Here is a 27,861-nt window from a genome sequence, read left to right as displayed (position 1 = left end):
CAAGGAAAGAACTGATGATCTGGCCAAAAGGTTATTGCAGGGCCAGGCAGAGCACACTCCTTTACCTGTTTCCGGAGATATTTCTACAACAATGGGTTCGAATAACCCGGTACAAATCAATCTACCTGGACACATGCCTTTGGCCCCGCCAGAACGTTTTGCGGGGGATCCCAAGAAATATGCCGTTTTTATGAACCAATGCCGTTTACACTTTTTATGCAGGCCCGGGGCCTTCCCCAACGACCAGACCAAAGTAGCCTTTGTACTATCTTACCTCAGTGGCTGTGCTGCCGATTGGTCTATTCCATTGGTAAATCAGGATGATCCCATTCTCCGGGATTTCCAGGGCTTCCAGGCCAGCATGGAAAGATTGTTCGCTCGACACTCGCAGGGACAGGCCCTTGACAATGAACTGCTATCCTTACGACAAGGTAATCAGGATCTTTTGTCTTATATCGCCACCTTTAATAGACTAGTTGTGGAAACCGGATGGCCTGAAAATAAAAGGATCACATTGTTTCATCGAGGCCTGCGCGGAGAGCTTAAAGATGTTATAGCTCAGATAGTAGATCCACCCCAGGCCTGCGCAGACTACATAGACTTAGTGGTTCAACTTGATCACAGACTTCAAAATAGAAAAGCAGATCGGCTCAAGTATGAAACCAGAGTACCTATCAAGACCCACGTTAACTCCAAGAGTACTGACGTTTCCGAACCTATGCAAATTGGCAGTGTTAAAGGACCATTAACGCAGAAGGAACGAGAGAGAAGGCGACAAATGCAACTTTGTCTGTATTGCGGAACTTCCGGTCACTTTCTTCAAAGTTGTCCAGTTAAACCACCCAAGAAGGTGGTTGGAGCCACTGATAACGAGTTATTGACACCTGGTTTGGGAAACGACCTAGCCCGACAAGCGTAGGGGTCCGCTTGCCGAGCTTGAAAACAAACTCTTTGACCTCGCATTTTGTCATGCCAATGGTGCTTGTGAACCCAAAACAGCCTCAGCAGTTGCATGCTATAAAAGCATACATAGACAGTGGAGCTATTGGAAATTACATAGACCGTGAATTGGCTTCCAGGATTAAGCTTCCTCTCCGCCCGAAAGTAACCCAAGATGTAATTACTACAGTTGATGGAACCGAAATAGCCTCAGGGCCTGTAACGCATTCCACAGTTGAAATCACTCTGGTGGGTCAGGACGGACATCGGGAAGCAATCGTGTTTGATGTGATCAAGGCCCCACAATTTCAAGTACTTCTTGGAATCCCTTGGTTAGAAACACATAATCCGAGAATAGACTGGCGAGCAAAGAAGATAACTTTTCCTGATTGTGAACCAACCTGTTACCCAAGGAATCCAGCTATGGGTCTAGCCTCTGTAACTTCCACCCCTGTACAGCTACCATCTGAATACCAAGAATTCCAAGACGTTTTTCAGAAAGAGCAGGCTAACACCTTACCTCCCCATCGATCTTACGATTGCCAAATCGACTTGGTACCCAATGCACAACTACCTTGTAGTAGGATTTATGCTCTTACTGAACCTGAGAACCTGCATTTGCGCCAGTATTTGGATCAATAGCTGGCCAATGGTTTCATTCGCCCATCAAAGTCACCAGTCTCTTCCGCTTTGTTTTTCGTACCTAAAAAGGAAGGAGACCTTAGGGCCTGTATTGACTACCGCGCCCTAAATCACATAACGATTAAGAATCGTTACCCTTTGCCCCTGATACCTGAGCTTATCGACCAAGTAAAAGATGCTCGTGTGTACACCAAGCTAGATCTCCGAGGAGCTTACCACCTGGTACGTATAAAAGAGGGCGACGAGTGGAAGACTGCATTCCGCACCAAATTTGGGCTCTTCGAATATCAAGTAATGCCCTTCGGTTTGTGCAACGCACCTGCCGCCTTTCAGTACTTCATGAATGATGTTCTTCGGGAACTTATCAATGTTTGTGTCATCGTTTATATTGATGACATCCTGGTGTATTCCTCCTCAGAATCTGATCACAGAAACCATGTTAGGGCAGTTCTTGAGAAATTGCGCCAGCACAAATTATTTGCCAAGCTCGAAAAATGCGTTTTTCATACCACAGAAGTGGAGTTTCTCGGATTCATCCTGACACCTTAAGGAATCCGAATGGACTCGCGGAAAGTGGACGCCATTCTCAAATGGCCATCTCCTAGCTCTGTGAAGGGAGTGCAAAGCATGCTTGGCTTTGCCAATTTCTATCGAAGGTTCATCCCGGAATTTTCTCGAACTGTTCAACCCATCACAGCTCTCCTAAAGAAAAACAAACGCTTTGAATGGACTCTTGAGGCTGAACAAGCCTTTCAGGACCTGAAAACCAAATTCACCTCTGCACCTGTATTGAAGCACCCGCGCCCAGATCTCCCTTACATCGTGGAAACCGATGCATCCAGTTCGGCAATGGGAGCTGTCCTGTCGCAAAGAGACCCAGAAACTAACCAACTACACCCTGTAGCCTTTTGGCCCAGAAAATTCTCTCCACCTGAACTCAATTACGCAATTACCGACAAAGAACTACTGGCTATTAAATCAGCTTTCAAGGCTTGGCGTCACTATCTTCTCGGTGCAAGACACACCATCACCATAATTACGGACCACAGAAATTTGCAGTATTTAAAGACGGCCAAAGCTCAATCTTCGCGACAACTCCGATGGGCTTTATTCTTTGCGGAATTTGATTTTCTAATTACCTATCGCCCTGGCTGCAAGAATGGTAAGGCAGATGCCTTATCCCGGATAGGCATGGAAGAACCCAATTCGAGTTTAGAACCTGTGCCAATCATACCGGAACAAAGAATTCTGGGCTTGACTTCATTGCAAACCATTGAGGACATCCAAGCTCAAGTAAAACAGCTTTTTGACTCTTCTGCCTTACTGGAATGGAGTCAAAAGGGTCCTCACTACACCGTTAAGGATGATTTACCCTACTTCCAAGAGCGGTTATTTCTGCCAAGTAAAGAATTGCAGGAACTTGTCATTACCCGTCATCATGAATCATTAATGGAAGGACACCCCGGTATCGCGAAAACAGAAGAAAAGATCAAACGCCACTTCTGGTGGCCTTCTTGGAGAAAAGACATAAAGTCATTTGTGTTGTCTTGCGGAAACTGTGCCCAAAATAAGAGTCAAAAGAAAAGGCCAGCCGGCCTACTTCAACCTTTGGACATTCCACCAGCACCTTGGCACACCTTGTGAATGGACTTTATAACTGACCTGCCTCCTTGTTGTGGTTACAACACGATTCTCGTAATAGTGGATCTATTCTCCAAAATGGCCCATTTTATCCCTTTAAAAGGATTGCCGTCAGCTTCCACCTTGGCCAAGGAATTTATGGAAAATATAGTGCGGTTACATGGTTTCCCTTCCATATTAGTCTCAGACCGTGGAAGTCAATTTATCTCCCACTTTTGGAAGAAATGTTGCCAACTAGCACAAATAGACGTGCGGTTATCCACCAGCCACCACCCCCAGACCGACGGACAAACCGAGAGAACCAATCAGACTCTCGAGCAATATCTGCGGTGCATGTTACACCAATCCGAGTTGAATTGGAAGGACATCCTTTGGATTGCAGAATATGCATACAACAATTCAGTGCATTCTGGAACCGGACAGACCCCTTTTTGTACCCTGTATGGTCACCATCCTCGGACCTCTGACCTAGATCCACCTCTGACCCTGGAGATGCCTGCAGTAAATCACCTACATTCCACAATAACCCAAGCCTTCAAAGAAGCTACAACCCACTTACAGCAAGCCAAGAAAAAGTATAAAGAAAACGCTGATTTGCACCGAAGTAAAACTCCTCCTTACCAAGTATGAGATCAGGTATGGCTAGCAACTAAACATCTACCCCTCAAGGGTCAGCGAACATTTAATCCCAGATTCATTGGGCCTTACCCCATCAAAGCTATTATCAACCCAGTGGCCTTTAAACTCGATTTACCATGCAACATGCGGATTCATCCCGTTTTCACGCATCTCTTCTAAAACCAGTACAACCTGGAACCAGACTGTCTGAGCCCCCAGGCCCTGTCCAAATTGATGGAGAATTAGAATTCGAAGTGAAAGACATTTTAGATTCCAAGATAGTTAAGTCGAAACTCTTCTATCTTGTTGATTGGAAAGGATATGGACCTCAGGGAAGATCTTGGGAACCCAGTAACTATGTTCACGCACCACGATTAATTCAAAGATTCCATCGAAGATTCCCGCACAAACCAAAACCCCCGGAGGAAAAGACCTTGGGAGGGGCCTTGAGGGGGGGTACTGTCATGATGCCTACCTCTAAGGAGCCAGGCCGGGCCCAGCAACCCCAGAGGCAGACATCATTTTCCCCAGGGAAGTCTCAGCGGGCCCAAGTCGGGGCCCTTTGGACTCAGTCCTGGCGCCTTAGGCGCCAGGCTCATAGCGGACCCCAGTCCTGGCGCCTTAGGCGCCAGGCTCATAGAAGAGGATATGTGTTTAAGTGCTTGGGTGCACACTTACCTGATGCAGACCTTGCTGCTTCATCCAGGCCCTCTTGAGGCCTGAATGGGACTACTTAACCTGTAGGACTACTTCACCACCCGGGTGTGGTCGGGGAAGGATACATACCTGATTGGTGGAAGGATACATACCAGGAACTTCTTCCAAGGCTATTTAAAGCCCACCCGAACAGCCACACATGCTTCGCGTTGTTCTGCACCTAGCAGCTGGACGCTCACCGTGTCAGCTCCTGCATCCTGACTTCAGCCACGCCTGCCAGCACCCTGGAACACCTGCAAGGGGAGAAAGGAAGAGAATAGGAGAAGAAAAGCCCTTACCTGCTAAATCTGCATCCCGGAGTCATTTCTCCAACGGCCCTGAAAAGGAAGACATCATTTTAAAGGCATTTCGTTTCGATCGCTGCAGCGCTGCATTTTACTCACCTTTGCAAGGGGCTTCCATCTTCAGCAGCGATCTTCCGGATTCAGCTACGCCCCGGCGCCTAGAGGAAAAAAGACAAGAACAAAGGTGAGAGGGAGAAAAGGAATAAGGAAAGCTCAGTTTCCTTTTAAGTCTTACCTGTTGGATTATTCCCACTGCATTTCGGGTCCTGCCACTTCCTGGCATCTCCGGACCCCGGCCCCTATGGGGAAAAAAGACAAAGACATTGAATGAGCGAATGCAAAGACATTACCTGAGCGGTCATCCAGAACTGTTTCACTTCGGGTCGGCGCCATATCTCCGGCACTCCGAACCCCGGCCCCTAAGGGGAAAAAGACATAAGTATTAGCGCTTGCTGCAATTAAACAACGAACATTATTATTAAGCTTGAACTTTTGAACATAACTTTTACAGCGCCTTACCTGAACAGTCAAGCTTACCTGAACTCCCATCAATCCTCAATCCAGTGAAGTAACTGGGTTTCAACGCGCCCCTGCATCAGAAGCAGGATGGAGAGCTCATCCTTCCAAACCCTAAGGTGAGGCTTCACGGGGAATCGTGGAGGAGGTATCGTGGAGGGTTGGAAGGGAGTGGGAGGCTTGAGCATTGTTCCACAGTTGGTAATACTCCCTTTTCACGCACAGGAGGGTATCCAACGAGCCAGGGAAGCCAGAATAGAGGGGCCCTTCCTGTCCATCTTCAGAGTTCTGCGCCTTCGACGCCGCGCCTCCGTGGGAACCAGGTGAGCGTTACAGGTACCACTTTAGAACTGTATATATTTGCCATTGTTGATTTCTGAGTACAAAGTGCGTTATTGTGATAGTGTACATACCTTTAAATATTAATTATATAAATACTGTGTTTTCAGTAATACAGTGTGTGGACATTCCTTTGTGGGGGTTCGGGGACTACACTGTACTTAAGAACCAGCCTGCATCACCTCCTGAGAAGCTAGGCCTTGATTGCTCGTCCATTGCTACCTTATAGAGAATCTTGGCTGGGGTCCTCTGTGCCTCTCCTCTACCATATAGAGAGCAGAAGTACAGGCAGCCCCCACCGGTATCTTCACACTGGTGGCAGCAGTGGGATGCTTATGGTTTAAGAATCAGTGTATAACCGTGCCACTTACAAAATATCCGCACTTTATTGAATTAAGGTTTGGTTGTGTACAAAATAACTGCATTACAAGCAATGGAGTCTATTTCAAATGGTAAATTAACTAGGATGAGCTTAGAGGCTCTCCAGAGTGCTTGTGAAGCCAGAGAGTTACACTTTGTGGATATGTCTAGGGCTGAGCTGATAGCTGCCCTGGTGGACTACCAGACTGATGGTGAAACTCTTGATGAGGGGGGGATGCAACCAATGAGGACTCTGCCCCTGGGGTTTCTGCTGAATCTGTTTCTGGGAATGCCACCATTCCTGCTGCCTCTGTTCGAAACCCCAGCACTGCTCTTCAGGGGGAAGCCCTGAAGATTGAATTTTAAAATAGGAGCTACAACGGGAACAGTTAGCCTTTCAATACAAAAAGTTGGCAACCGAAGCTGAGTTGAAGAAAGAGGAGTTGGCACAGCAAGTGATACTCAAAGATAGGGACACTGAGCACCAAAGAATCCAGCTAGAGAAAGCTAGAGTGGAGACTTCAGCTAAACCAGTTGAGAGTGGCAGGTCCCCAGCCACCAAGTTTATGAAAGATTTGGTTGGTGTGTTTGCGGAGGGTTCTGATATCCTTCAATGGATTAAAGCGTTTGAAATGGCTTGTGCAATTCATGATGTTGACAAAAGAGATTTGGCTGCTTGTTTGTTAAGCAGAGTGCCTCAAACTGGGTATGACTGTATTCTGAAGCTGAGTGTGGAAGACAGGGGTCAGTATGAGTGTATTAAATCTGCTTTGATTGCTAAGTTTGGCAAGACACCTACCCAATTCCTTAAAAGGTTCCGGGAATTTAAGAAAAGAGAGACTGTATCTTGTGTTGACTGGGTGAGTGCTGCGCACATGAACATGATGGGGTGGATTGATGGATACAAAGTGAAAACGTTTGTTGAATTGTCCCACCTGTTGTTTTTTGAGCATTTTTCTGAAGCCTGTTCACCAGAGCTGCGTCAGTATGTTGCTGACCAGAATATTTTGTATCCCTTTAAGATGGCTAGGCTGGCTGACAAGTGGGTTTCCCACCGGGTGTCCACTAAGGACTCCAGTGGGAAGGACAATGACAAAGAAAAGGGGGCCTGTCAGAAAGCTGAGGAGTCCCAAAGGAAGCCACAGTCGGGTAAACCTAAACCCTCCTCTCCTAAGAGCCAAAACTCTAGTGGGGATAAGTCATCTGTGGGTGGGAATAAGAGTAGTGGTCCACCTGCTGCAAAGCAGGCTCCCAGTGGTTCCAGTACTGTACCCCGCACTCCCGGCACCTGTTGGGATTGTGGGGCTCTGGCTCACAAGAGGGGTGACTCCAAGTGTAAAGGTAAGTCACTTGGAGTACAGGCTGTCAGCCTGACCTACCCTTACCCCATGTCTGAGGTGGAGGCCACTGTCCTCCCCTCCTCTACAGGGATCACATTTGGTGCTCCTGTAGAGATTTCCTTAGTGTCCGTTGGGGCCTGGGACCAGTACGCTGAAGTACTGGCGACTATCCCACAGAACACCCGTAGGTTTTTGAGAAGTGTCCTCTTGAATGGCCAGTCTTCTACTGGTTTCAGAGACACTGGGGCAAGCAAGACAGTGGTGGACAGGACCCTGCTCAAGCCAGAGGACTATGTAGGTGCTCCTCTGAGAACCACCAGGTTAGCTGGTGGGCCTTCCAAATTATCGCCTGTAGCCTTAGTCACACTCGTAATTGGAGACAAAACAGCAAAGCTTCCTGTCCTGGTTCAGGACAATGTCCCTGCTAACATTCTGTTAGGTAATGATCTAGTAGAGTTGGGATTGATCTCGGATGGTCTTCCCATGACTGCTGCTGCGGTCACTAGGTCACAGGTGACACAGGGTCTGGCTGTGAGTCAGGTACCCGAGCCAAAGGCACAGTCTAAGGCAAGACAGAGGAAGAACAAGAAGGCAACCTCTGTGTCAAGGGCCCCTTCTCTTCCTGCTGTTCCTACAGCACCCATTGGGATCCAGGCTCCGGATGGGCTGGGTCCAGAGGTACACCCCATCTCAACTCCTGTGGGAGAAGAGCCAGAAGACTCTCCTGTGGGAGAGGTTCTAAACCCGGAGGATCATCCCGATCTTCCATGCTTGTTAGCTGAAGGGGGACCCTCCCGGGCAGACTTCTGTAAGGAACAGAGAGAGTGCCACTCTCTCGAGGGTCTGAGGAAACAGGCCCTGTCCCAGGCACAAGGAGAAGTGCCTAGGACCTTCCGGATATATTAGGAGGGTGAGCTCCTTGTTAGTGAGCCCACTAAGCCTGAACCTGGTGCCCTCAAGAGGTTGGTGGGTACCCCAGGTTTACAGGCCCTTCCTACTGCAGTTGGCGCATGAGGTGCCCTTAGCTGGTCATCTTAGTACCAAGAAGACTAAGCAGAGGCTCTCTGCCCATTTCTACTGGCCACGGACGGGAGTAGAAGTGGAGTCCCACTGCAGGACCTGCCCAACTTGTCAGTTGTCTGGCAAGACTGGAGGCAGTGTCATTGCCCCACTGCAACCATTGCCAGTGGTTGGCACACCATTTGAGAGGGTGGGCATCGACATTGTCGGTCCCCTGGACCCTCCCACTTCAGGTGGACTTCGGTTCATCCTGGTCTTGGTAGATCATGCCACCAGGTACCCTGAGGCTATACCCCTTCGGACTGTAACTGCCAAGGTGGTTGCCAGGGTGCTCTTCGGCATTTTCACCCATGTTGGATTCCCTAAGGAGGTTGTCTCGGACAGAGGATCCAACTTCATGTCTAGTTACATGAAGACCATGTGGAAAGAGTGCGGAGTAATCTACAAGTTCTCCACCTCTTACCATCCCCAGACCAATGGTCTAGTTGAGAGATTTAATAACTCTCAAGGGCATGATAGGTGCTTTGGAAGAGCCCCTAAGGAGGAAATGGGATCTCCTCCTGCCATGCCTGCTGTTTGCTTACAGAGAGGTACCTCAAGAGGGTGTTGGTTTCAGCCCCTTTGAGTTACTCTTTGGACATCCTGTGAGAGGGCCCCTCGCCTTGATCAGAGAAGGTTTGGAAGCCACCCCTCCAGGTCCCGCCAAGCAAGTGGGGGACTATGTGTTAGGCCTCAGACGGAGGATGACACAGATGATGGGTCAGGCAACAGCAAATCTCAAGGCCAGCCAGGAATTGAACAAGTACTGGCATGACCTTAAAGCATTGCAAGTGGATTGGACTCCGGGACAGGAGATCCTCGTGATGGAGCCTACCAAGCCTCGGGCGTTGGCAGATAAATGGACTGGACCCTTCAGGATAATCTCCAAGATGGGCAAGGTCAATTATCTGGTTGACATGGGAGCCTCTGGGGTAGCCCCTCATGTATTCCATGTTAACAGGCTCAAGCCTTTCCACAGGCGAGCAGAAATCTCATGTCTCTTGCTAGCTTCAGAGCAAGAAGAGGATGAGAGTGAGCCCCTTCCTGATTTGCTGCATAGCAACCCTCAGGATGGCTCAGTGGAGGGAGTGCATATCTCTCCAGATTTGACAACAGAGCAGCAGAGGGCCTGCAGGACTTTGCTCCAGCAGTATGCCTCTCTGTTTTCACTGACGCCAGGCCTTACACCGTGGTGTAAGCAAGAGATTGACACTGGTGACAGTGTGCCTGTCAAAAGCAGGAGCTACCGTATGTCAGATACTGTTAAGAACCACATCCAGGATGAGGTTGCCAAGATGTTGGATCTGGGTGTTATTGAACCCTCAACCAGTCCCTGGTCCAGTCCTGTGGTCCTTGTCCCCAAGGCATGTTCCCAGGCAGGTACCAAGGATTGGAGGTTCTGTGTGGACTACAAAGGAGTCAATACCGTCACCAAAACTGACGCGCACATATTGCCCAGGGCTGATGAGCTCGTGGACACCACAGGTGCTGCCAAATTTGTGAGCACCTTTGACCTTACCTCAGGCTATTGGCAAATAGCTCTGATGGACAATGCCAAGGAAAAGACGGCGTTCTCAACACCAGAGGGACTCTACCAGTTTAGGGTCATGCCTTTCGGGTTGAGAATGCCCCTGCTACCTTCCGGAGATTGGTCAACCATGCGCTCAGTGGGCTGGAAGCCTTTTGTGTGGCTTATTTAGACAACATTGCCGTCTACAGTTCCACTTGGGAAGGGAATTTGACACATTTGGGTAAGGTGTTGCAGGCCTTGAAAAGGGCTAACCTCACTATCAAGGCCACCAAGTGCCAGATAGCTCGGGGGAAAGTCACATATCTTGGTCATGAGGTAGTAGGGGGTCAAATCCAACCTCTCCCCAGTAAGGTACAGGATGTACAGGACTGGGAGACTCCCACTACTCAAACCCAGGTGAGAGCCGTTTTGGGCCTCACTGGGTATTATCGCAATTTCATGGCAGACTATGGAACTATAGCTGCACCACTGACAGCTCTGACTTCACCCAAGCAACCTAGGAATGTTAATTGGACTGAAGACTGTCAGAGGGCCTTTGATGGCTTCAAAGAAAGTCTGTGTAGGGCACCTGTGTTGTTTGCGCCTGACTACAGACGACCTTTTATCGTCCAGACGGATGCCTGTGACACCGGAATTGGAGCTGTTTTGTCCCAGTTAGATGACAAAGGGAGAGAACATCCTATCATCTTCATCAGTAGACAACTCAATGGTAGAGAACTTAGGTGGGCTACTGTTCAGAAGGAATATTTCAGAATAGTTTGGAGCCTTAGGCGTTTTAGGCCCTACCTTACGGGGTCTACCTTCAAGGTCCAAACAGATCATAAGCCCCTGAAGTGGCATATGCAGATGAAAGGTGAAAACCCGAAACTGCTTAGGTGGTCCATTAGCTTGCAAGGGCTAGACTTCACCATAGAGCACAGACCAGGGAAGAGTCACGATAATGTAGATGGTCTTTCCAGAAGGTATGTTGACCGTCTGGATGATGGTGTCTATCTCGTGGGAGATTAGGCACCCTAACCTCAGTCTGGGGGGGGGGACTGTGATGCTGGAAATGCATCGGAGGGACAAGGCCTCCGTATCCTTGTCCTTTACTGCCTTTTTATTGTGTGTTCTGTTGTGTTTTCCGTGCAGGAGTTGATGTGGGACTCCTGGCGGTGCAGCTCTCTCTCTTTTGGTTTGGTGAACAGACCCATGGGATACCCTTACGGCACCCATGGGTGGGGGTACAACCCTGTGCCCCTAATGTATGTTTTTAGGCAGCTGTGGGTGGCCCACAGAGCAGGGTATGGGCCGGTGGCAGCTCCATGCTGAATTTGACAGGTGTGCTGAGTATCCTCCATTTTGGGATAGCCAGGCCCTGCCATTGGAATCAGTCGATTCCTGATGGAAAACAAGATGGCCCCTGTGGCCTCTTGCTTTCTATTGCCTGTTACCTTGTTTTCACAAAGTGCTGGGAAGCCCTGACTCTGTCCCTTCCCCCTGACTGACTGTTGGGTGGAATTTCCATATATGGTGTTGTTGTGAAGTCCAGTCCAGACTGGCTGGAGCCTTCCCAGTGACTGTATGTTGTGGGTACAACCTGTGGGTGGGAACTGGGTGAATGGAGTTTGTGACCAATATGCACTTCTTGTTGTGGCTGTCTGGTTTCTGGTATGAGAGACAAAGACTGAGACAGCCCTGCCCGAAACTGGCCTGAATGCAGTGTGTAGTGTTGAATGGCTGGGTACTTGTCCCAATCCACATTCCTTGTTGTGAGGGTCTGAGAGGGAGGAGGATGGCCTGAATGCACTGTGTGCCTGATAGGATGATTGACTGCATGAATGCCCTTCCGTATGATTGGCTGCTGAGTGTGAGCCAGCAGTGTGGATGAGAGACAGAATAGTATATCTGGGGACCTCTCACTGCTGGAAATTGTTCAGAAGCTGTGTCTACACTTGAAGAGTAACTGGAACTGCTGATCCTCGACGCCCAGCTGGAAGAAGAAGACTTGCTGTTGCATTTGCTTCGACCCAATCTGAAAGCTGCCGAAATCGTCAAAGACTGATCCGAGAGAGGACCTGGTAAGGCGCCCTCTTCCCGTGCTGCGAGGGACCATCGAGCACCACTAACCTTCGCCGAAGCTCCCTGGAAGTCAGACCCTCGAAAGGCTGCCGACCGGACAGAGGGACCGCTGAGGAGAACGAAGTGAAGCACCCAGACTTCGCCGCTCTCGAAGTCCATTGCCGTCGACCAGGGTTCACAGGTTTGTGTAACCTCTGGAGGCCCGTCGAAGTTGTGTTGCCCCAGAAGAAGGGACCGCTTGATGCCGTGCCGCCGATGACCAGAGCCGCCCGCTCCTTTGCCTAAGAACATTTGAATCGAAAGACTCCCTTGTCCGCAACGTCGACCGCTTTGTCCTGCCGGAGAAAGTCAAGGCCGTTGACGCGCCGAGGAGAATCCGCTGGTGGGTTTCCCGCCACCTGAAGGCCACAAAGACTTTGACGACTCGACGCCCTTGCTGGGCCACAGTTCTTCAGAAACTCTTTGCGGTCCTGAACCATCAATCGCCGAGGTGCCCCGCACACCTCATCCTCGCAGGACGTCGCCGACGAGCACCGCCTGGATCGACGTCGTGGTCTCGGCACCCTCGAACTTCCCATCGACGCCGTTGACGCCAAGTTCACCATCTTCGATGCCTCTCGACGATCTGTGGCTCCTGCTTTAAAGGGAGTCACTCAAGAAGGATCCCTCGACGCGTCTTTGACGAACTCTACTCTACCAGGTACATTGGGGGGGGTAAAAACCTTATAGGAGGAAATAAGACTATTGAGCAATATATGGACTGGGCTTGTGCTATATCTTTATTTTACAGGTTGCCCAGGTGGGGGGATCGCCACACAGAACTGTGTCTAGTGGTAGGGGCCAGAAATCTGCCTATTGTTTCAACCATCTTGCTTTCCTTCCTATCTCTATTGCTGGTTTCCTTGTTATTGATCTGTGTGACATTTTAACCATATAGTTGATGCACTTTAATGAGATTTGATAATATTGGTGGTACCACTTTAGAACTGTATATATTTGCCATTGTTGATTTCTGAGTACAAAGTGCGTTATTGTGATAGTGTACATACCTTTGAATATTAATTATATAAAGACTGTGTTTTCAGTAATACAGTGTGTGGACATCCCTTTGTGGGGGTTCAGGGACTACACTACTTAAGAACCAGCCTGCATCACCTCCTGAGAAGCTAGGCCTTGATTGCTCGTCCATTGCTACCTTATAGAGAATCTTGGCTGGGGTCCTCTGTGCCTCTCCTCTACCATATAGAGAGCAGAAGTACAGGCACCCCCCACCGGTATCTTTACAGTGCTTGATCAGAGTATTGACCCAGTTGTCCAAGAGTTTCCTTCAGAATAACGTGGTCCACCAGATCGAATGCGGCGGATAAATCCAATGAGGTCAGCATTCCCAGTCTGCCTTCCTTGAAGAACTGAAGCATGTGGGAATTAAAGTCCAACAAAGCAGTCTCTGTGCTATAATTAGGTATAAAGCCTGATTGCTTAGCCTGTACAATGTTTTCAGTTTCAATGAATGGGTGGTATTGCTTGTACTCAGCTTTATCAAGGATCTTGAGAAGAAAGTTGCAGTTCGTAATGGGTCTAAGGTTCTTAGGATCTTTGGGATCTAGATTTGGCTTCTTTTGAATGGACGTGATTTTAACAGTTTTAATGCCAGTAAGCACTTTACCATCCCGGATGGATGCATTAACAAATCTAGTTAGAAAGGGTGAGAATATTTCTTACAAGTGAGAATTATTTTAGATGGAACAACGTTCTCTGAGCATGCGGTTGGTTTCATGGTTTGTGGAATGTTTACCATGTCATTTGTTTCTAATCTTGCAAATGAAAAGGTAGGACTTGTCTGACTAGTTATATTAAGATCTTTCTGGCCTATGATATTGACTTGTGTGGTATTGGCCAGCATGATGTCTTTGGGCCTCATTATGTGTCCTGCAGTAGCCGTGCCGGAAAAAACGGCACGGCTGCTGTCGGAGTCTTTTTTTTTTTCCGGCACCCGCCAATGGGGACTCACCGGGGCATTACATCCCCGGAGGTTCCGGTAATTTCCCATGGACGGGTGCCGCAATGGATTACTCCCCATTCCCATTCGAGTCCCATTGGACTCGAATGGGGAGGACGGATGCACCAACAAGGTCTGCGAGCGGGTGCCTTTCCGCACGCCAGGTCAGACCTGATGTGGCTGAAAGGCACCCGCTCGCAGACTCGTAGTTTGCCGGTCTGGAAACGACAGTACCGGCAAGCCTACTGGTACCGTTATTTCCAGACCAGCAACCTCAGAATGACCCCCTTTGACTTTAGTATGAGATTTGCTCATTTTCTCGTTGAAAGCGGTTTGAACTATAGTAGTATCTAACATGGTGCGTATGAAAGGTACCTGAAGTACATTGGGTTTCTTTAGAGATTTGACAATCTCGAACCGCTTCCTAGAGCTGTTGGGTGCTTTTTCAATTTCTTCATTGTAAAAATTCCTTTTGTTCTCCGTCACCCTATTTTTGCAAGTCTTGTCAGCTTGTTTCCTAGTGTCTTTATCTGGCTCAGATTGGTTTTTAATCCAGATGGATTGAAGTCTGCATTTCTCCTTTTTTAAGTCTTTCAGCTCTTCATTGAACCATTTCTGATGTGTCAGATTTTCGCGGACCAATTTACTTCTCACAGGTGTTACCGATCAACTAGTGTGATAAAGTGTTCCTGATATTTCTTACAGAGAACCTCTGCTGCGTCATCATCTGAAGTGTCCTTCATGATGGCATTAAGGCAAGATGAGAGTTTAGTAGAGTCTATTTCTTTTATAATTCCTGCTACTGACTGATTTCGCGGGGTTGGGGTGTTTTATATGTTTGCAAGGTAACTGTAGATCCCATTCTATGGTGATACAACCATATGCAAGGTAGGGTCTTAGATTATTAGTACATATCCAATGAAGGATGTGCTTTTTGTCATTTGTGGGGTCGTTGTTTATGATAGTGTATTGAGCGTTGTTTAAATCCCTTTCAAGTTGGATGGCCTCTTTATCTTGTCTTGTCACCTCTCCATCTATTAAAGAAACCGAGGAGAAGTGTGGCCCTATTGGTGCCTTCCAGGGTACTCAGGATGTGAGTTAGTTCATCATTAAAGTTGGGCATTGGGTTGGGTGGAGTGTAAAGGAGGACGATGTTAATGCAGCTGTTTGGGTGGGGGTGAAATTTGGCTAAAATAATCTCACACTCTTGGCAGGAGATTGGGGCAGAAAACAAGCCTAATTGCGTTTTTACAATTATGGCAACCCCCTCAAACAGCCCCCAGCTACCTGACTCTCGATTTTTACAGAGAACGGAATAACCGGGTGGAACAAAAGACTGAACTGGCCCTCTGCACTGTCTTCCTGCACTCCCTGCAGTCATCCCACACTCTTTCAGCAGAAGAAAGTAGGCCAGAACATGTAACTTAAGTTTATCGTACATCCTATATAAAATGTGATAGTTGTTAAAGATTTAGGGACCCTGCCAGAGTGCTGTACTGGAAATTATGGACCCAGAAAACCGAGATAAAGGCCAGAGAGCAGCAAGAGTGTTCAACAATGTATATGAGCCTATAACTCTGGGTACGGCCTGACGACAAGGTTTATAAAGCTGTTATTTGCTGAAACCTTCACACCATATATAAAGAGCTCAACAACTATTTAATGGTGATCAAATAATTTGCATTCCTGCATTGTCACAAAAAACCTTCAGATTCAGTATTGTGGCAACGAGGATTGCAGTCACCAATAGAGTGCTGTTATTTTAATTATTGGTGCATTGTTCTCCTTAATTTAATCAGACCTGTAGTGACGTGCATCTCACTTCCAGCTTCTTACATTTCCTAAGCATATTTCTTTATTTCTCATGTTTCTCTCTATGTTTTGTTTATCTCATGATTGTTGTCTGCCTTTCCTGATTCATTTTACTTTATGACGGCATTGGGGTCTTTATGATTTCATATTTTCAAACTACGTCATTTTTTTTGTTGTTTATAGTTTTCATTCATGGCATTGTTTTTGCATGATTTTTATCACCATTTCACGCATGTTTACTAACATCACTAGATCTGTTAGAATCACATCAATAACAGTGATTGACATATTAGTTTGGAGCCCTGAGGAAGGTCTATAGCTTGAAACAAGTGTTGGTTTAAGGAACTATTAAAATTGAGTGTGGTCATGACAGCAGACACTCAGTGTGAGGAATGACAAATTCTGGATCGGATTTGGGTTGTTTTACCATAACGGAAAAAAACACGGCTGATAAAACCATAGCGGTTTTGGCTGACAATACAGTTTAGTCGTTGCAGTAAAACAACCCAAAACAAATAAACAAATACATTACCCACCAACCCCTCTCCCTTACTTACCTTGTGGTATTACACTTCACTGTGTGCCACCGACTCGCGTCCCTGCGATGCCTGTTCTTATTCACTTCTGTGATCGGGAACCAGCGCTGCCGGGTCCTTTCCTTTTTTTTTTACTTTACACGAACAGCTGTGGGGTCAACCCCGCTTCCCCCACTGACATTATAGTGAACAAGGGTGAGAGGGACACTCCATAACCCCCGCTGCCCTTGATAATGCCACCGAAGGGATTTGGTCGACATTTTCAGTCATTCGAAATTTGTATACGGCCGAAATTCTACCAAATCTCCCATTCAGTAATTTAAATTTGGTCTTTTTGTGTAAACCCTCCGGATCAGCGCCCTCATGAGAGTGTTGGCACCCTAACATTTATTGGGTGTTCCTGTCAGATTGTGGAGCTCGTCATGGACTAGCGGGGACTGTATGGATGGTGTGGGCTGTGTAACACAAGTGCATAGGAAGGTGTAGGGAGCAACACTGTCTTCACTGACGTGATGATGGCCTCACATTAAGCTGTTAAGTATTTTGGAGCATATTGATATTGAGCATTTGTTGTAAGGAAATCATTTAGACCTAGCCAGTTAATGGCGTCCTAACATTTTGTCAAGATTTGCAGGCGTTACTGTTTTAGAGTCCCACTGCAACTAGGCTCTTTAAGTTTAAGAGGTGTTTTGGAAAGGGGCTGATTTTGAAACTCCTGTCGATAGGGAAATGTATTAATGTGTTACCTTTGGTTGAGGATGCATACGTATGTCTGTGTTACAATCTATGCACGTGAAGGAAGTGTAATGAACTGCTAATGTTATGTTTGGAAAGTAGTGTTTGGTATGGATGTAAAGTTATGAGTAGTCGGCAACACAGGTGTGACCCCGAAGTACGGATCTATTGCCAAAGAGATATTGCCATGTCAATGTGGGTACTGGTTGGTAGTGGTAGTGTGCAGCATATTCAGTGGATGTATGGATAGAAATAGTGGGCAACACAGGTGTGACCCAGATGTATTTAGTAAAGATGTATTGACTTGGAACGATGAGACACAGCATGTTTGTGTTGAACATGTTGGGATGCATTGCTTAAAGTGGTGTCACAGAGATGCCTTTACAACGCGTTACACTGCACATAACAACTCAATCTTTCAATCCTGCGTGCTTATGGCGATAAGAACCCACCGGGCAGGCTAGCCCTGCCGGTCTCACTGCTCAAGCTCTCAACTTGGGTGGTGGCCCGTTAGTTGCAGGAATGGCTCGCCAGTCCAGCTTCATGCCTGATTATTACAACACTTATGATTGAGGAAGCACAAGTTCTTTGTTTCATGCCACGGTGCACCTCTTTTCAGAGGGAAGAATGACTGCTTTTGGGCACTACTCCCAGGCAATAATTGTTGAGATCTTGGTCGAGTTACCTATTCCCACAAGACCTTTCTGAAGTAATTTCCTGAATCAAACAATTTCTCAGTGTAATGGGTCCTGAGCAGCACCAGGCTGTTTACCATTATGATGTTTGAGCTGTAGGAGTAGATAGGATGTGTTTGCAGTCTGAGCTGCGCTAGCGGGGGTTATCAAGTGGCAGCTCCTGCACCATGGTATTTGATGCTGATTTGTAATTTGTTGACATTACACAAACAAGAGTAGAGTGGGAGTGTCCAAATTGCAATATTCTATGTTTTTTCCAAACGAGCAATTTTCTACTTGGATTTCATAAGTGCGAAATATACAGGATTTATGTTTAACATTTAAGCTTACTGGGATTGTGAAACAGGGTGTGGAATTGTGCAGAATGCGAATATATTGAGAAGCGTGGTGTAAGACGCACGCAGTGAGCCGAGTGCACAACCTGAGGAGGCTGTTCCTCGTAAGGGTCATTGGGGGTGTAGCGATGTCGGAGTTGAGGGTTTTGTGTTGAGTGGGGCCTGGTCTGTGGGTATGCGGTGGGCGGAATGATTGAGAGGCGTGGTGTCGTACGCACGCAGTGAGCAGAGTGTGCAGCCTGAGGAGGCTGTTCCTCGTAAGGATCGGAGGGGGCGTAGTGATGGCAGAGTCAAGGATTTCGGGTTGCGTGAGGCCTGTTCTGTGGGTTTGCGGTGGGCGGAGTGATTGCAAAGCGTGGCGTGGGATGCACGCAGTGAGCCGAGTGCGCAGACTGAGGAGGCTATTCCGGGTAAGGATTGAGAGGGACACAGCGATAGGGGAGTAGGTGGGGTGGCCTTGGGGTGCATAGGAGGAGCAGTGAGGTGAAGGTTGAGGCACCATGGCACTTACCTGCAGTCCATGTGAAGCGGGCATCCTAGGAGTTGACTGGGCTTACGTGGAGAGTGTTCTAGTGGTTCTTGGGTTGCCGGCTGAGGCCTCGGGTCTGGTTGGGGTAGTCCAAGGTGATGGGGTTCAGCCAAAGTTGTGAGGCGAGATGAGTAGCGGGTTGTCAAAGCGGGAGGTCAATGGAACTGAAAAATTGATAATATACTTGGACTGTGCAAACTGAGTATACAGGGGTTTTCACGGTGGGATACTGGGAATGTGCAGGTCATCTTATTATGAACGATGACGTGCGGATTACAGTGGGGTTGGCCGGCAGTGAAAATGCTGTGCTGGCCAGTCCCTTGCATATATTAGTGTCGAGGGTGATTTATGACTGGCTCCCAGCACCCACGTAGGTGCTAGGAGGGCATTTCACGGTGACAGGCCCCAAGGGAATGGGACAGATTCTTAAAACTACTGCAAATAAAAAGAGTGCAGAGGATGTGCTATTTCTTTGCGTTAGTTTGAAATATTGCCAAGTCACCTAATTCTGAAAGTTGACATTGAAATGCGCAGTACTGTCCAACCTCATGCATGCACTGGTGTCGGGAGCACACTCCTGACGCTACTCTACGACTGGCTACCGGCACCCACATGGGTGCTGAGAGCACATTTCATGGTGTCAGGCCCTTAAAGTGCCAGCCATTGTGAAATCGATGGATATTAGAAAAAGCATTCCTATCCCACCTGGAGAAATAGAGATGCAAGTGGGACAGCAGCAGTTCAATAAATGCATGACAAGCCCAGGAATTGTTCTGACATACAGTGTGTCTCTTTAACGCCTCTCCCCTGAGCACCGTTTAGCAACAGGCGTAGGGGAATGTCTTTCATTTCTGTGCATTTTGTTTCTGAATTCAGGATGCCCAGAAAAGGACATCTGAATGGGTGCATCTATGTTTTTGAGAATAGGGCGCCCCTTTTATTTGCGCATGTGATGAAAACTGCTTATGCCAATACAAGCTTAGAGAATCTGCCCCTCTGAGTGCACAGGGATTTGGAAACTGGGAATATAATGGGACTATGAACATGCAATATACTGAGATTGTCAAACTGCAGCAATCTAGAACCAACAAACCTTGGGTTTTTCAAACTCGGAGTATTCTGGGATTGGCAATCTTGGATTCATACTGAGGTAGCTGGAAGTTTCCATCCGGGACTATTTTTACTCCAGGCATACATGGTTCACTATAGCACCTGAGCAATGACAAGATTTACGCTGGACTAAGCACTGGAATTAACAGGATCTGTGTGTGTGTTAAAGTTGGCCACACTAATGTTAATTCCAGCCATAAAGGTGTTACAAATGGTGTCTTGCACCAAACCAGCCATATTTGGCTATTGTACTGGGGCTGCAACAAGCAATTGTGACACAATCACTGGTTTATCGCCCATTGAGGGGGACTGGGGAACACTGGAGGGCAAACGGATGCCACTCGCTAAGTGATGCAACCCTGTAGGTGAGGGAGGAACCCTCATGACAACCCAGGGGGCATGTTGGAAAAGGAAAGAGGGAATCCATTACTGTTTTCAAGGGAGCACACTGACCCCCAAGGGGAAGAAGCCCTGATGATATCTGTCTAAGAAAAGGTGTAATGCATGTGTGAAACCAGCAAGTGATTTGACTAGCATTTTGGGCCGGTTTGCTGTTCCATGCTTGGAGCAGATCTAAATAAATTGCGCCTATTGGGTGTGCAAGCCCTGGAACGAGAAGCAAACCAGAACGGGAGGATAGCTCTGTGGCAACGCTCGGGTCTTGGAAGCAAGACCACGCTGAGCAAACACAGGTTCAAATCCCGGAACGGTCCTTGAAGAAGAAAAAAAAAGAAAAAAACAAGCACGTTATAAATAACCTCCACTTCCACAATTTAATTAAACTAGCACCCAGATACCTATGGGTTATGTGCACTGCAAATAAATGCCCCCCAAAAAAAGAACAAAATCCTGTGGTAAGGAGGAAAAACACAAAGATTGAGAGTCCACGCTCAGGATGTAGATGGTGAGAACAGGCAAACGAACACACGTGTGAATGGGGAAGCAGGCACCTGGGATCAGGCCCGCCAACTTACCCTATCCATTTGTGCATCAGTGGTCTGTGTCTAAAGACCTCATTTGTGTTTTCTTAGCACTGGTGCAGAGCCAAGAATTGAATGAGTGCAAGGGCATAACAATGAACACATCTGTGCGCTGCTGTGCTGGCACCAGCATATGTCGGATCTGATCATTGTCCAGGTGCTTCTACCCATGTAAAGGCTGACATTGCTTCAGCGGGAACACCAGTCAACTTGAATCATTTCGCTGGCACGATTCAAAGCACACATCCAGCACTAAGCCCAGCACAAACTCTCTCATTGCTCCAGTGCTAGAAGAAATGTAAGTCTGCTAAAAAGCAAGCCGCCAGAGAGGCTCCAGGGTCTGTCTGCTATTGGCTTGCATCTTGGGTGAAGTGCACTGCGCCTGGCAGCCGAGCTCACTAAATCCAGCCTGTTTTCCAACGGCAGACACTGCTTGGGGCGCAGTCTTTCCTGGAGTGTACACCATAGACTGGAGCAATGCTGCCCTGTGATGCTCTAGGCCAACACCAGATTGATGGCACTGGCCGGACAAGGTAACAACTGCTTGAGGCAATAATCATGAGTGAACTGCATACAATGAAAAATGGCCATGACGTGCAAATGAGGGGCACAACAGAAATGAGCAATGATGTGCTAAGCGCGTAAACTGGAAAGCAGCCATTATGTGCCAACTGAAAATAATGGAAGCTGACAATGTTTTGAAATGTGGGCATAATGTAACTTGATAGCAGGACACCAGGTAAACTGGCAAGGATCTACTGGGAAGTGGCAATAATGTGCTAACTAGGCATATTGTCAACTTGTAATTCTATGCTGGGTTCCAATATACATACACACAAGAAACAAAAGAAATAATACTTATTCATCAAAATACTTGGCACTGTATAGCTGCACCTCCCCATTGATTGATTGTGTGGCATGCTTATGTTAGGGAGACTTGCAAAGTGCCACAGCTGCCTCCGGAATCCAGAACTGGCATGGACACTTACAGCACTTTGAGGGTAGGATTTCCAGCCAAGCTTATTTGATGTCATGGTGTTGAGCAAATCATCTGAAGGGAAAGAGAGAGGCAAAGAGTGAGGAGTTGGCGCCATTATCTTGTGACATGCCAGTATATGATCGGTCACACCTGGCATCACATGGCCAGGCTGGTTTACAGCTGGTACAAAGTGTGAAAGCCAGTGCAAATGCAAATAGGACATGAAATAACACAGTAGTACAATTTGACTTTGAATAAAACCTGCATGGTGACTTGTAAAATTAGCTCATGCTTGGGGTAAATGCAGGATACTTCAGGGTCAACAATCCATATCAAAAACACCCAGCATTAGTCCCAAACACTCAACACCAACTGGTGCCCTCTTAAACCAGCTGGGGCCTGCCTCTTCGCCCACAGAGGAGGCCGTGGTGTTCTCCAAAGGGTAAACCCATCCAAGAAAGCACACAGGAAGTGTCTCCTTTCTACGTCATTTGATTGTTTTGCATGAAAAGGCCTGCTTCTTGGCACTATGCCTTGTATTGAATATTCAGATAAATATTGTGAGGCATCACTAGCACGGCCAGTTTCATAGGTCAGTGCCCTCAGAAACTGTCGCGATGTTGCCTGCTGCAAAGCCAGGCGCATGTTCTTGGGCAATGGGACCGGATTCTGAGACGGATGCAGCAGATGGAGGTCTTCCATTGTGCTTAATTTAGTGTCTGCCCCGGGGTGCAGTGGGGAACGATGCGGGTACTGCAGGGAACCCGTGTTGCCATGGAAGGTAGTGGGATATCCTTATGGAAAGACGCTAGCAGAGGCGGAATCCTCTGGAAATAACACAAACACTAGCTGGCAGCCAGAGGCGTTGCTAGGGGGGGGGCTAAGAGGGCTATAGCCCCTGGTGTTTTGGTTGTAGCCCCGCATAGAATCTCAGGAGATACAGCCAAAATGCTAGCTAGACCCCAGTCCCAACAGTTCCGACATCAGCGTAGCCCCGGGTCTTTTCCAGACCTAGCAACTCCCCTGCTGGCAGCCATGCACACAAAGACAGTTGCCTTCACAAACACACAGGGCACTGGGAGAAGCCCCTCACAACCAGTTCAGTACATGAGCAAGCATGGCTGACTGGCACTCCATAAATGGATGCCTGAGATGGGTTGATCAGATGTAGGAGCTGATACATTCAGCAGCTGTAGTAGGTTTAGCATTTGGCCAGGAAGAGGGAATGGCACTGGCGTACAGTTAGCAAAGTACACATTACAAGATTAGCAATTTGAGGTGTATTTAATACATATGTCACGAGATTATTTTTGCAGAATGTACAACTAGATCTCCCTTTCCACCCCTTCAAGGTTCAAGCTTGGGTTCCATATGATTTTGTCGAAAAGATGTTATCGAATTCAATTTCATCTAATTTTTTTCGTGGTAGATTTTGACGTAAATATATGGGTTGATACCCCCCTCCGCGCACCCACTCTCATAAACCCACTTCATTATTTATCCACCTAAACCCACCCCACACATATATTTACAGTAAAATTTGATAAAACAAATCCGATGAAATCGAATTCGACTAAATCTGCCATGGCAAAACCTCCCTATCCCGCAAGCTTGTAATGTGCATTTCACTGCATATCTCTATTTGGGTTCAATTACGGCTTTTCACATGCCTACCACGACTCTTTGGTGCATCGCTATCCGGTGCCAAATCTCGCACTCTGGGAAAACCCTGGTTCCGTATCTGCTGAACTTCCACTCCCGGCACCCCACCTTCTGCTGCCTGCTCACCCTTCCAGCATGGCCAAACCTCAAGCCGTCATTCTCGGCTCCCCTGGAGCAATGTTTCCCATGGTGCAATGCATGATGCAAGGGCCACCAGTTTCCTTCTTGCCATGGTGTTCCATCATATTGCCCGCATCTGCCCATTAACTCACCATGGGCCCACACTCCCACCAACCATAAAGCCCACAGATCTCTTTCCACTCCAGCCTCATGTGATGGGAGAAGGGCAAAGCGATGGATCTTGCAACACGCTCCCATAATGCATGTGTGGGATTATCGAATGCGACAGTGGTGAATCAGTGATCACATGACATCTTGGATCGGTTATGAGGTAAATATGGGATAACTTTACAACCATGCGCAGGTGAAAGGCCAGGATTGTGGGTCAGAGGTGTGCGCTCCTTCCAAGGAAAGGAGGTGCTTTTTGGAGGCCATCTTGATGTCACATAGAGTAAGGAAGGACATATCAGAGGAAAGGAAGGACCCGTGCGGGAGGGGGGCAGAGTGAGTGAGGGAGCAAAGGCAAGAGGTGGCACAGGGTGCACAATGGGCAAATAGGTTGAGGAGGGTTTACGATATCAGAGTCTGAGGGGGTGAGTATGTGTCAGGTATGGGAGGGTTAGACCATGCTAGGGTTGTCTACACGAACAAGGAATTGAACGAGTGAGCAACACCCCACCTTGAGGTGGTACACAGAGGTAGGTGCAGATGGGGACAGGCGGACAAGGGTGGGGTAGCAAAATAAAGTACTTTGTCCCATAGCAGAGAGGGAGTAATTGAGAAGGCAGGAGCAATAGTCAAGTATGTTAAGGACAAGGATGAAGTTAAGACTTTTTGTGCAGTAAAACATGAGGATTTTTCGGAAATCATTAAAAAAAAAATCAGATCACTGTCAAAGAAAGCCTTCAAGGTAGAAGCCTTGAGGGATGGTGTGGGTGTCAGTGTGGAAGGGAAAATAAATGGGCAGTAGACGTGAGGCGGTAGAAGGCAGGAGTTAGATCCCTTGAGTTTTGCAAATCAGCATATAGTGGCACACGGCGATCAGGTACTTAATGATGTAGGAAAAAAGTGCTGGGGTAAATTCGGTGACGTAAAAGAAAGGATTTATGTGTTATGTGCTATTGGCAAAAGAGATGATATGAGAAACCGAAGGAGGAGGTGAACGAGCCAAGAGACGAGGCATGGAAAACGAATAGGAGTGTACCAAGTTAAGACGGTTAGGGGCTCCAACTGGTAGTAGGGATGTAGAGGGTGTTCGAGCAATCCAGGAAATGGAAAGGAGGTGCCCAGCTAGGTAAGACACAATCCAGCCAAGAGGAGTGCCCTGGAAGCCGAGATCGGAGAAGAATCAGGAGGGAGGAGTGGCCGATAGGATTTAAGGCCATGCAGAGCTCACAGAGGATGAGGATAGTTGAGAGGCAGCCTGTAGAGAGGAAGTTAGAGACACTGGTGAGCACTGTTTAGGTGGTGTGACAACTGTGCATCTCAGTCCGGAGGGGGTCACTAGGTCCATGCCTTTCCAAGTATGTGGCGATGCAGTTGAACACCACATGTTGCAGAATTTTAGAATGGTGAGAACGAAGGCAAATGGGTCAGCAGCTAGCAGGGTTATTGGAGTCAGCTGTAGTTTTTCTTTTAAGAGGAGTATTATGGTGGCCAGTTGTACCAGGCTAAGAAAATCCCTATGGACAGGGAGAGGTTGAAGAGTGGGAAGAGTTTGGTGCAGGTAAGGGGTGCCATCCAGTTCTTTAACAGTGTGGGGTGCAACGGTGTCTGCAGGGGTAAAGGAAGGGCTGGCAGATGAGAGGATGAGTGCCAGTTTGGCCAGAGTGGTGAGGGAGAACTCAGAAAATAAAGAAGGTGAGGGTGGGGGTGGAGAAGAGAAGGAGCCTGAGGGAAAGGAGGGCAGTGGGGGCATCCGGGATTGTAGAGATTTGTGTAGTGAAATAGCAAGTGAGGGAGGAAGGAGCAGGGATTTTAGAGTCCTGCATAGCCAATGGGGATGAGAGACGAGAGGAGTTTGATGTAGCAGGAGGACTTGGGCGAGTCAAGGGTAGGGGAGAGAGAGTGTAGACATTCCTTGTAGGAGGCAAGGATTATTTTTGGCACCGCAGTGGAAATTATGGCTCTGGGCTGGTTTTGGCAACCTTTCTTGTAAGGACCGGATGAACACCATTAAGAGGGAGTCGATCCTGGATCGAGCTGATGTGTTCTTTTTCATTAAAGTAGAGACGTTGACTAATGAATTGAGCGTTCGACCAGAGAGAGATGGTTGACTGTGTAAATCTTAGATGACCTTGACCTTGGAGTAGACACATTCGTAGTGTTGACGTTCCATTATGTTTAAACTATCCTGAATTTCAAGTGATTACAGTGATTTTCATTTTTATGCGTTGCAGATTGTAACACTGTGACCAATCCTTGTGAATGTGTGTCAAGAATACAGAAGAAGAACTGCTTTTTGACATAAAAGTTCCCTATGTGTATGGGTGAAAAGATGTTGAGGAGATACAATTGTGTGATATCATCCCCTGAAGAATGTGAAGCATAATGCGCGTATGACAGAAACATGTTGGTTATACACATGAATAAAATCACGTTTTGTTAATATCGATATTCAATTTACAGGTGTATCTCTGATCTCTTTCTCTCCTCCTCCTACACCTTTGGCTGACTTACACTCTGACACAGCCCTCTCTAAACTTCCTCTCCCTATCTCTACTCTTGACATCATTGCCCCTGTCATGAGGATCTGTTTGAAGCCCACATCCAAGTGCAACTCTTGGTACGACTCTAACCTCACCACCCTTAAACGCAAGTGTAGGGTGGCTGAAAGAAGGTGAAGGGCATCAGGCGCCCCCTCTTACAGACTGGCCTGCCACAAGGCAGTACAGACTATGGGGGTCATTATGAGTATGGAGGTAGCCATGTTGCTATTAGTGCCATGGCTACCCCCATACCTCATACCGGGTCCCCTGAATGGGGAAATACGGGGCCATTCCAACCTTGGAGAACCCAGTATTTCCCCATTCAGGGAAACCATCCCCATTCCCATTCCAGCCCCCATAGCGGCTCCCACTAAGGGCGCCTGGTGAAACCAGCATGGTGGGACCCGCTAAAGGACCTCGTAATGTGGCTGTAAGGTGTTAATGGCACCGGCACCCTTACCAGCGCCGTTAACCCCTTACCGCCAACCTCGGAATGAGGCCCTATCTGTCTTCTCCAAGAAGAGAGCCTACATCCAAGCCAGCGTCTCTGCAGCATCTAAAAACTCAGCCAAACTTTTCAAAATCTGCAAGTAGCTGGGCAATCCTGTTGGAGCCTCAACCTATCCTGTTCCTTTCCAGGCTCTCTGAACGGCCCGTCTCATTTCACCACTTAAATGCAGGACATCCTGTCCACTCCCTCTTCCTCTACCTCCTCTTCTTCCTCCTCCACCATCCCATGCCTGTCTTCAGCCGTTTCTCCTCCTCCTTCCTCCTGTTCTCCCCTGATGATGTTTCTAGACAAGTCTGATCTATGAACGACTTGTCAAAGTAGGTTCTCTCCTGCTCTTCTAGAACCATCAAGGACCACATCAACAACCTTGCTCCAGCCTTGGCCGATTTCTGCAATCACTCCTTTTCCAGTGGAACTTTCCCCTCCCTCCTTAAGCACTCCCTTGAGGACTCCCTTCTAAAGAAGCCCTCTGCCGGTCCATCCTCTCTGGCTAACTATCGCACAATCTCCATCACTCCTTTCCTGGCCAAACTCCTGGAAAAGCTGGCCATCTCCCAGCTTAATCTGCATACTGAATCTGTTGGTTGTCTCCATGACCACCAGTCTGGCTTCAGAGCTGCCAGAAGCACGGAAACTGGTCTCCTGAACACCTGTGAAGACTTGCTCTCTAATCTTGACTCTAATCTTCCTTCTGTCATCATTCTCCTTAATCTATCCTCTGCTTTTGACATGGTCAATCATGCCATCCTGCTCAATTGCCTCCATGACAACCTGGGTATCACTGGTCAGGCCTCATCTGGTTGACCTCCTTTCTCACTGACCGACCCTCCCAGGTCCAACTGGGGTCTTTCCTCTCTTCTATCTCTCTCTCTAGTTGTGGTGTTCCCCGGATGTCTAACCTTTCTCTCTGGCTTTTGAACCACTACCTGGCACCTCTTTCCCACTGCATCGCTACATTCTGCTCTATCTTTCAGTGTTATGCGGATGACACCCAGCTCTTCTTCAGGCTCCCCTCAGCCACCTCTGCTCCTTCTCTCATACCAGACTGTTTGGCCACAATTCAGGAATGGTGTGCCGCCAGTGACCTCTGCCTTAATGCCAGT

The 27,861-nt window shown here is 47.8% G+C and overlaps 1 protein-coding gene across 2 annotated transcripts in view; it reads right to left on the bottom strand.

Moving 5' to 3' along the window:
- The window catches only part of LOC138567045 (tyrosine-protein kinase receptor UFO-like), a 254,020-nt gene that overhangs the window by 130,805 nt on the left and 95,354 nt on the right, over nt 1-27,861 (bottom strand). The window contains exon 2 of one of the 2 annotated variants that reach the window (XM_069644873.1): nt 21,768-21,829. The exons of the other annotated variant lie outside the window; for it this stretch is intronic. Coding sequence (XP_069500974.1) covers nt 21,768-21,829 — 62 coding nt within the window. The remainder of the gene's footprint in view (nt 1-21,767; nt 21,830-27,861) is intronic. 2 annotated transcript variants of the gene reach the window in all.

Source organism: Ambystoma mexicanum, chromosome 2p (genome assembly GCF_040938575.1).
Source record: "Ambystoma mexicanum isolate Mex_15411 chromosome 2p, UKY_AmexF1_1, whole genome shotgun sequence".
In the NCBI taxonomy this organism is placed as follows: domain Eukaryota; kingdom Metazoa; phylum Chordata; class Amphibia; order Caudata; family Ambystomatidae; genus Ambystoma; species Ambystoma mexicanum.
This window is presented reverse-complemented; position numbering and strand designations above follow the sequence as displayed.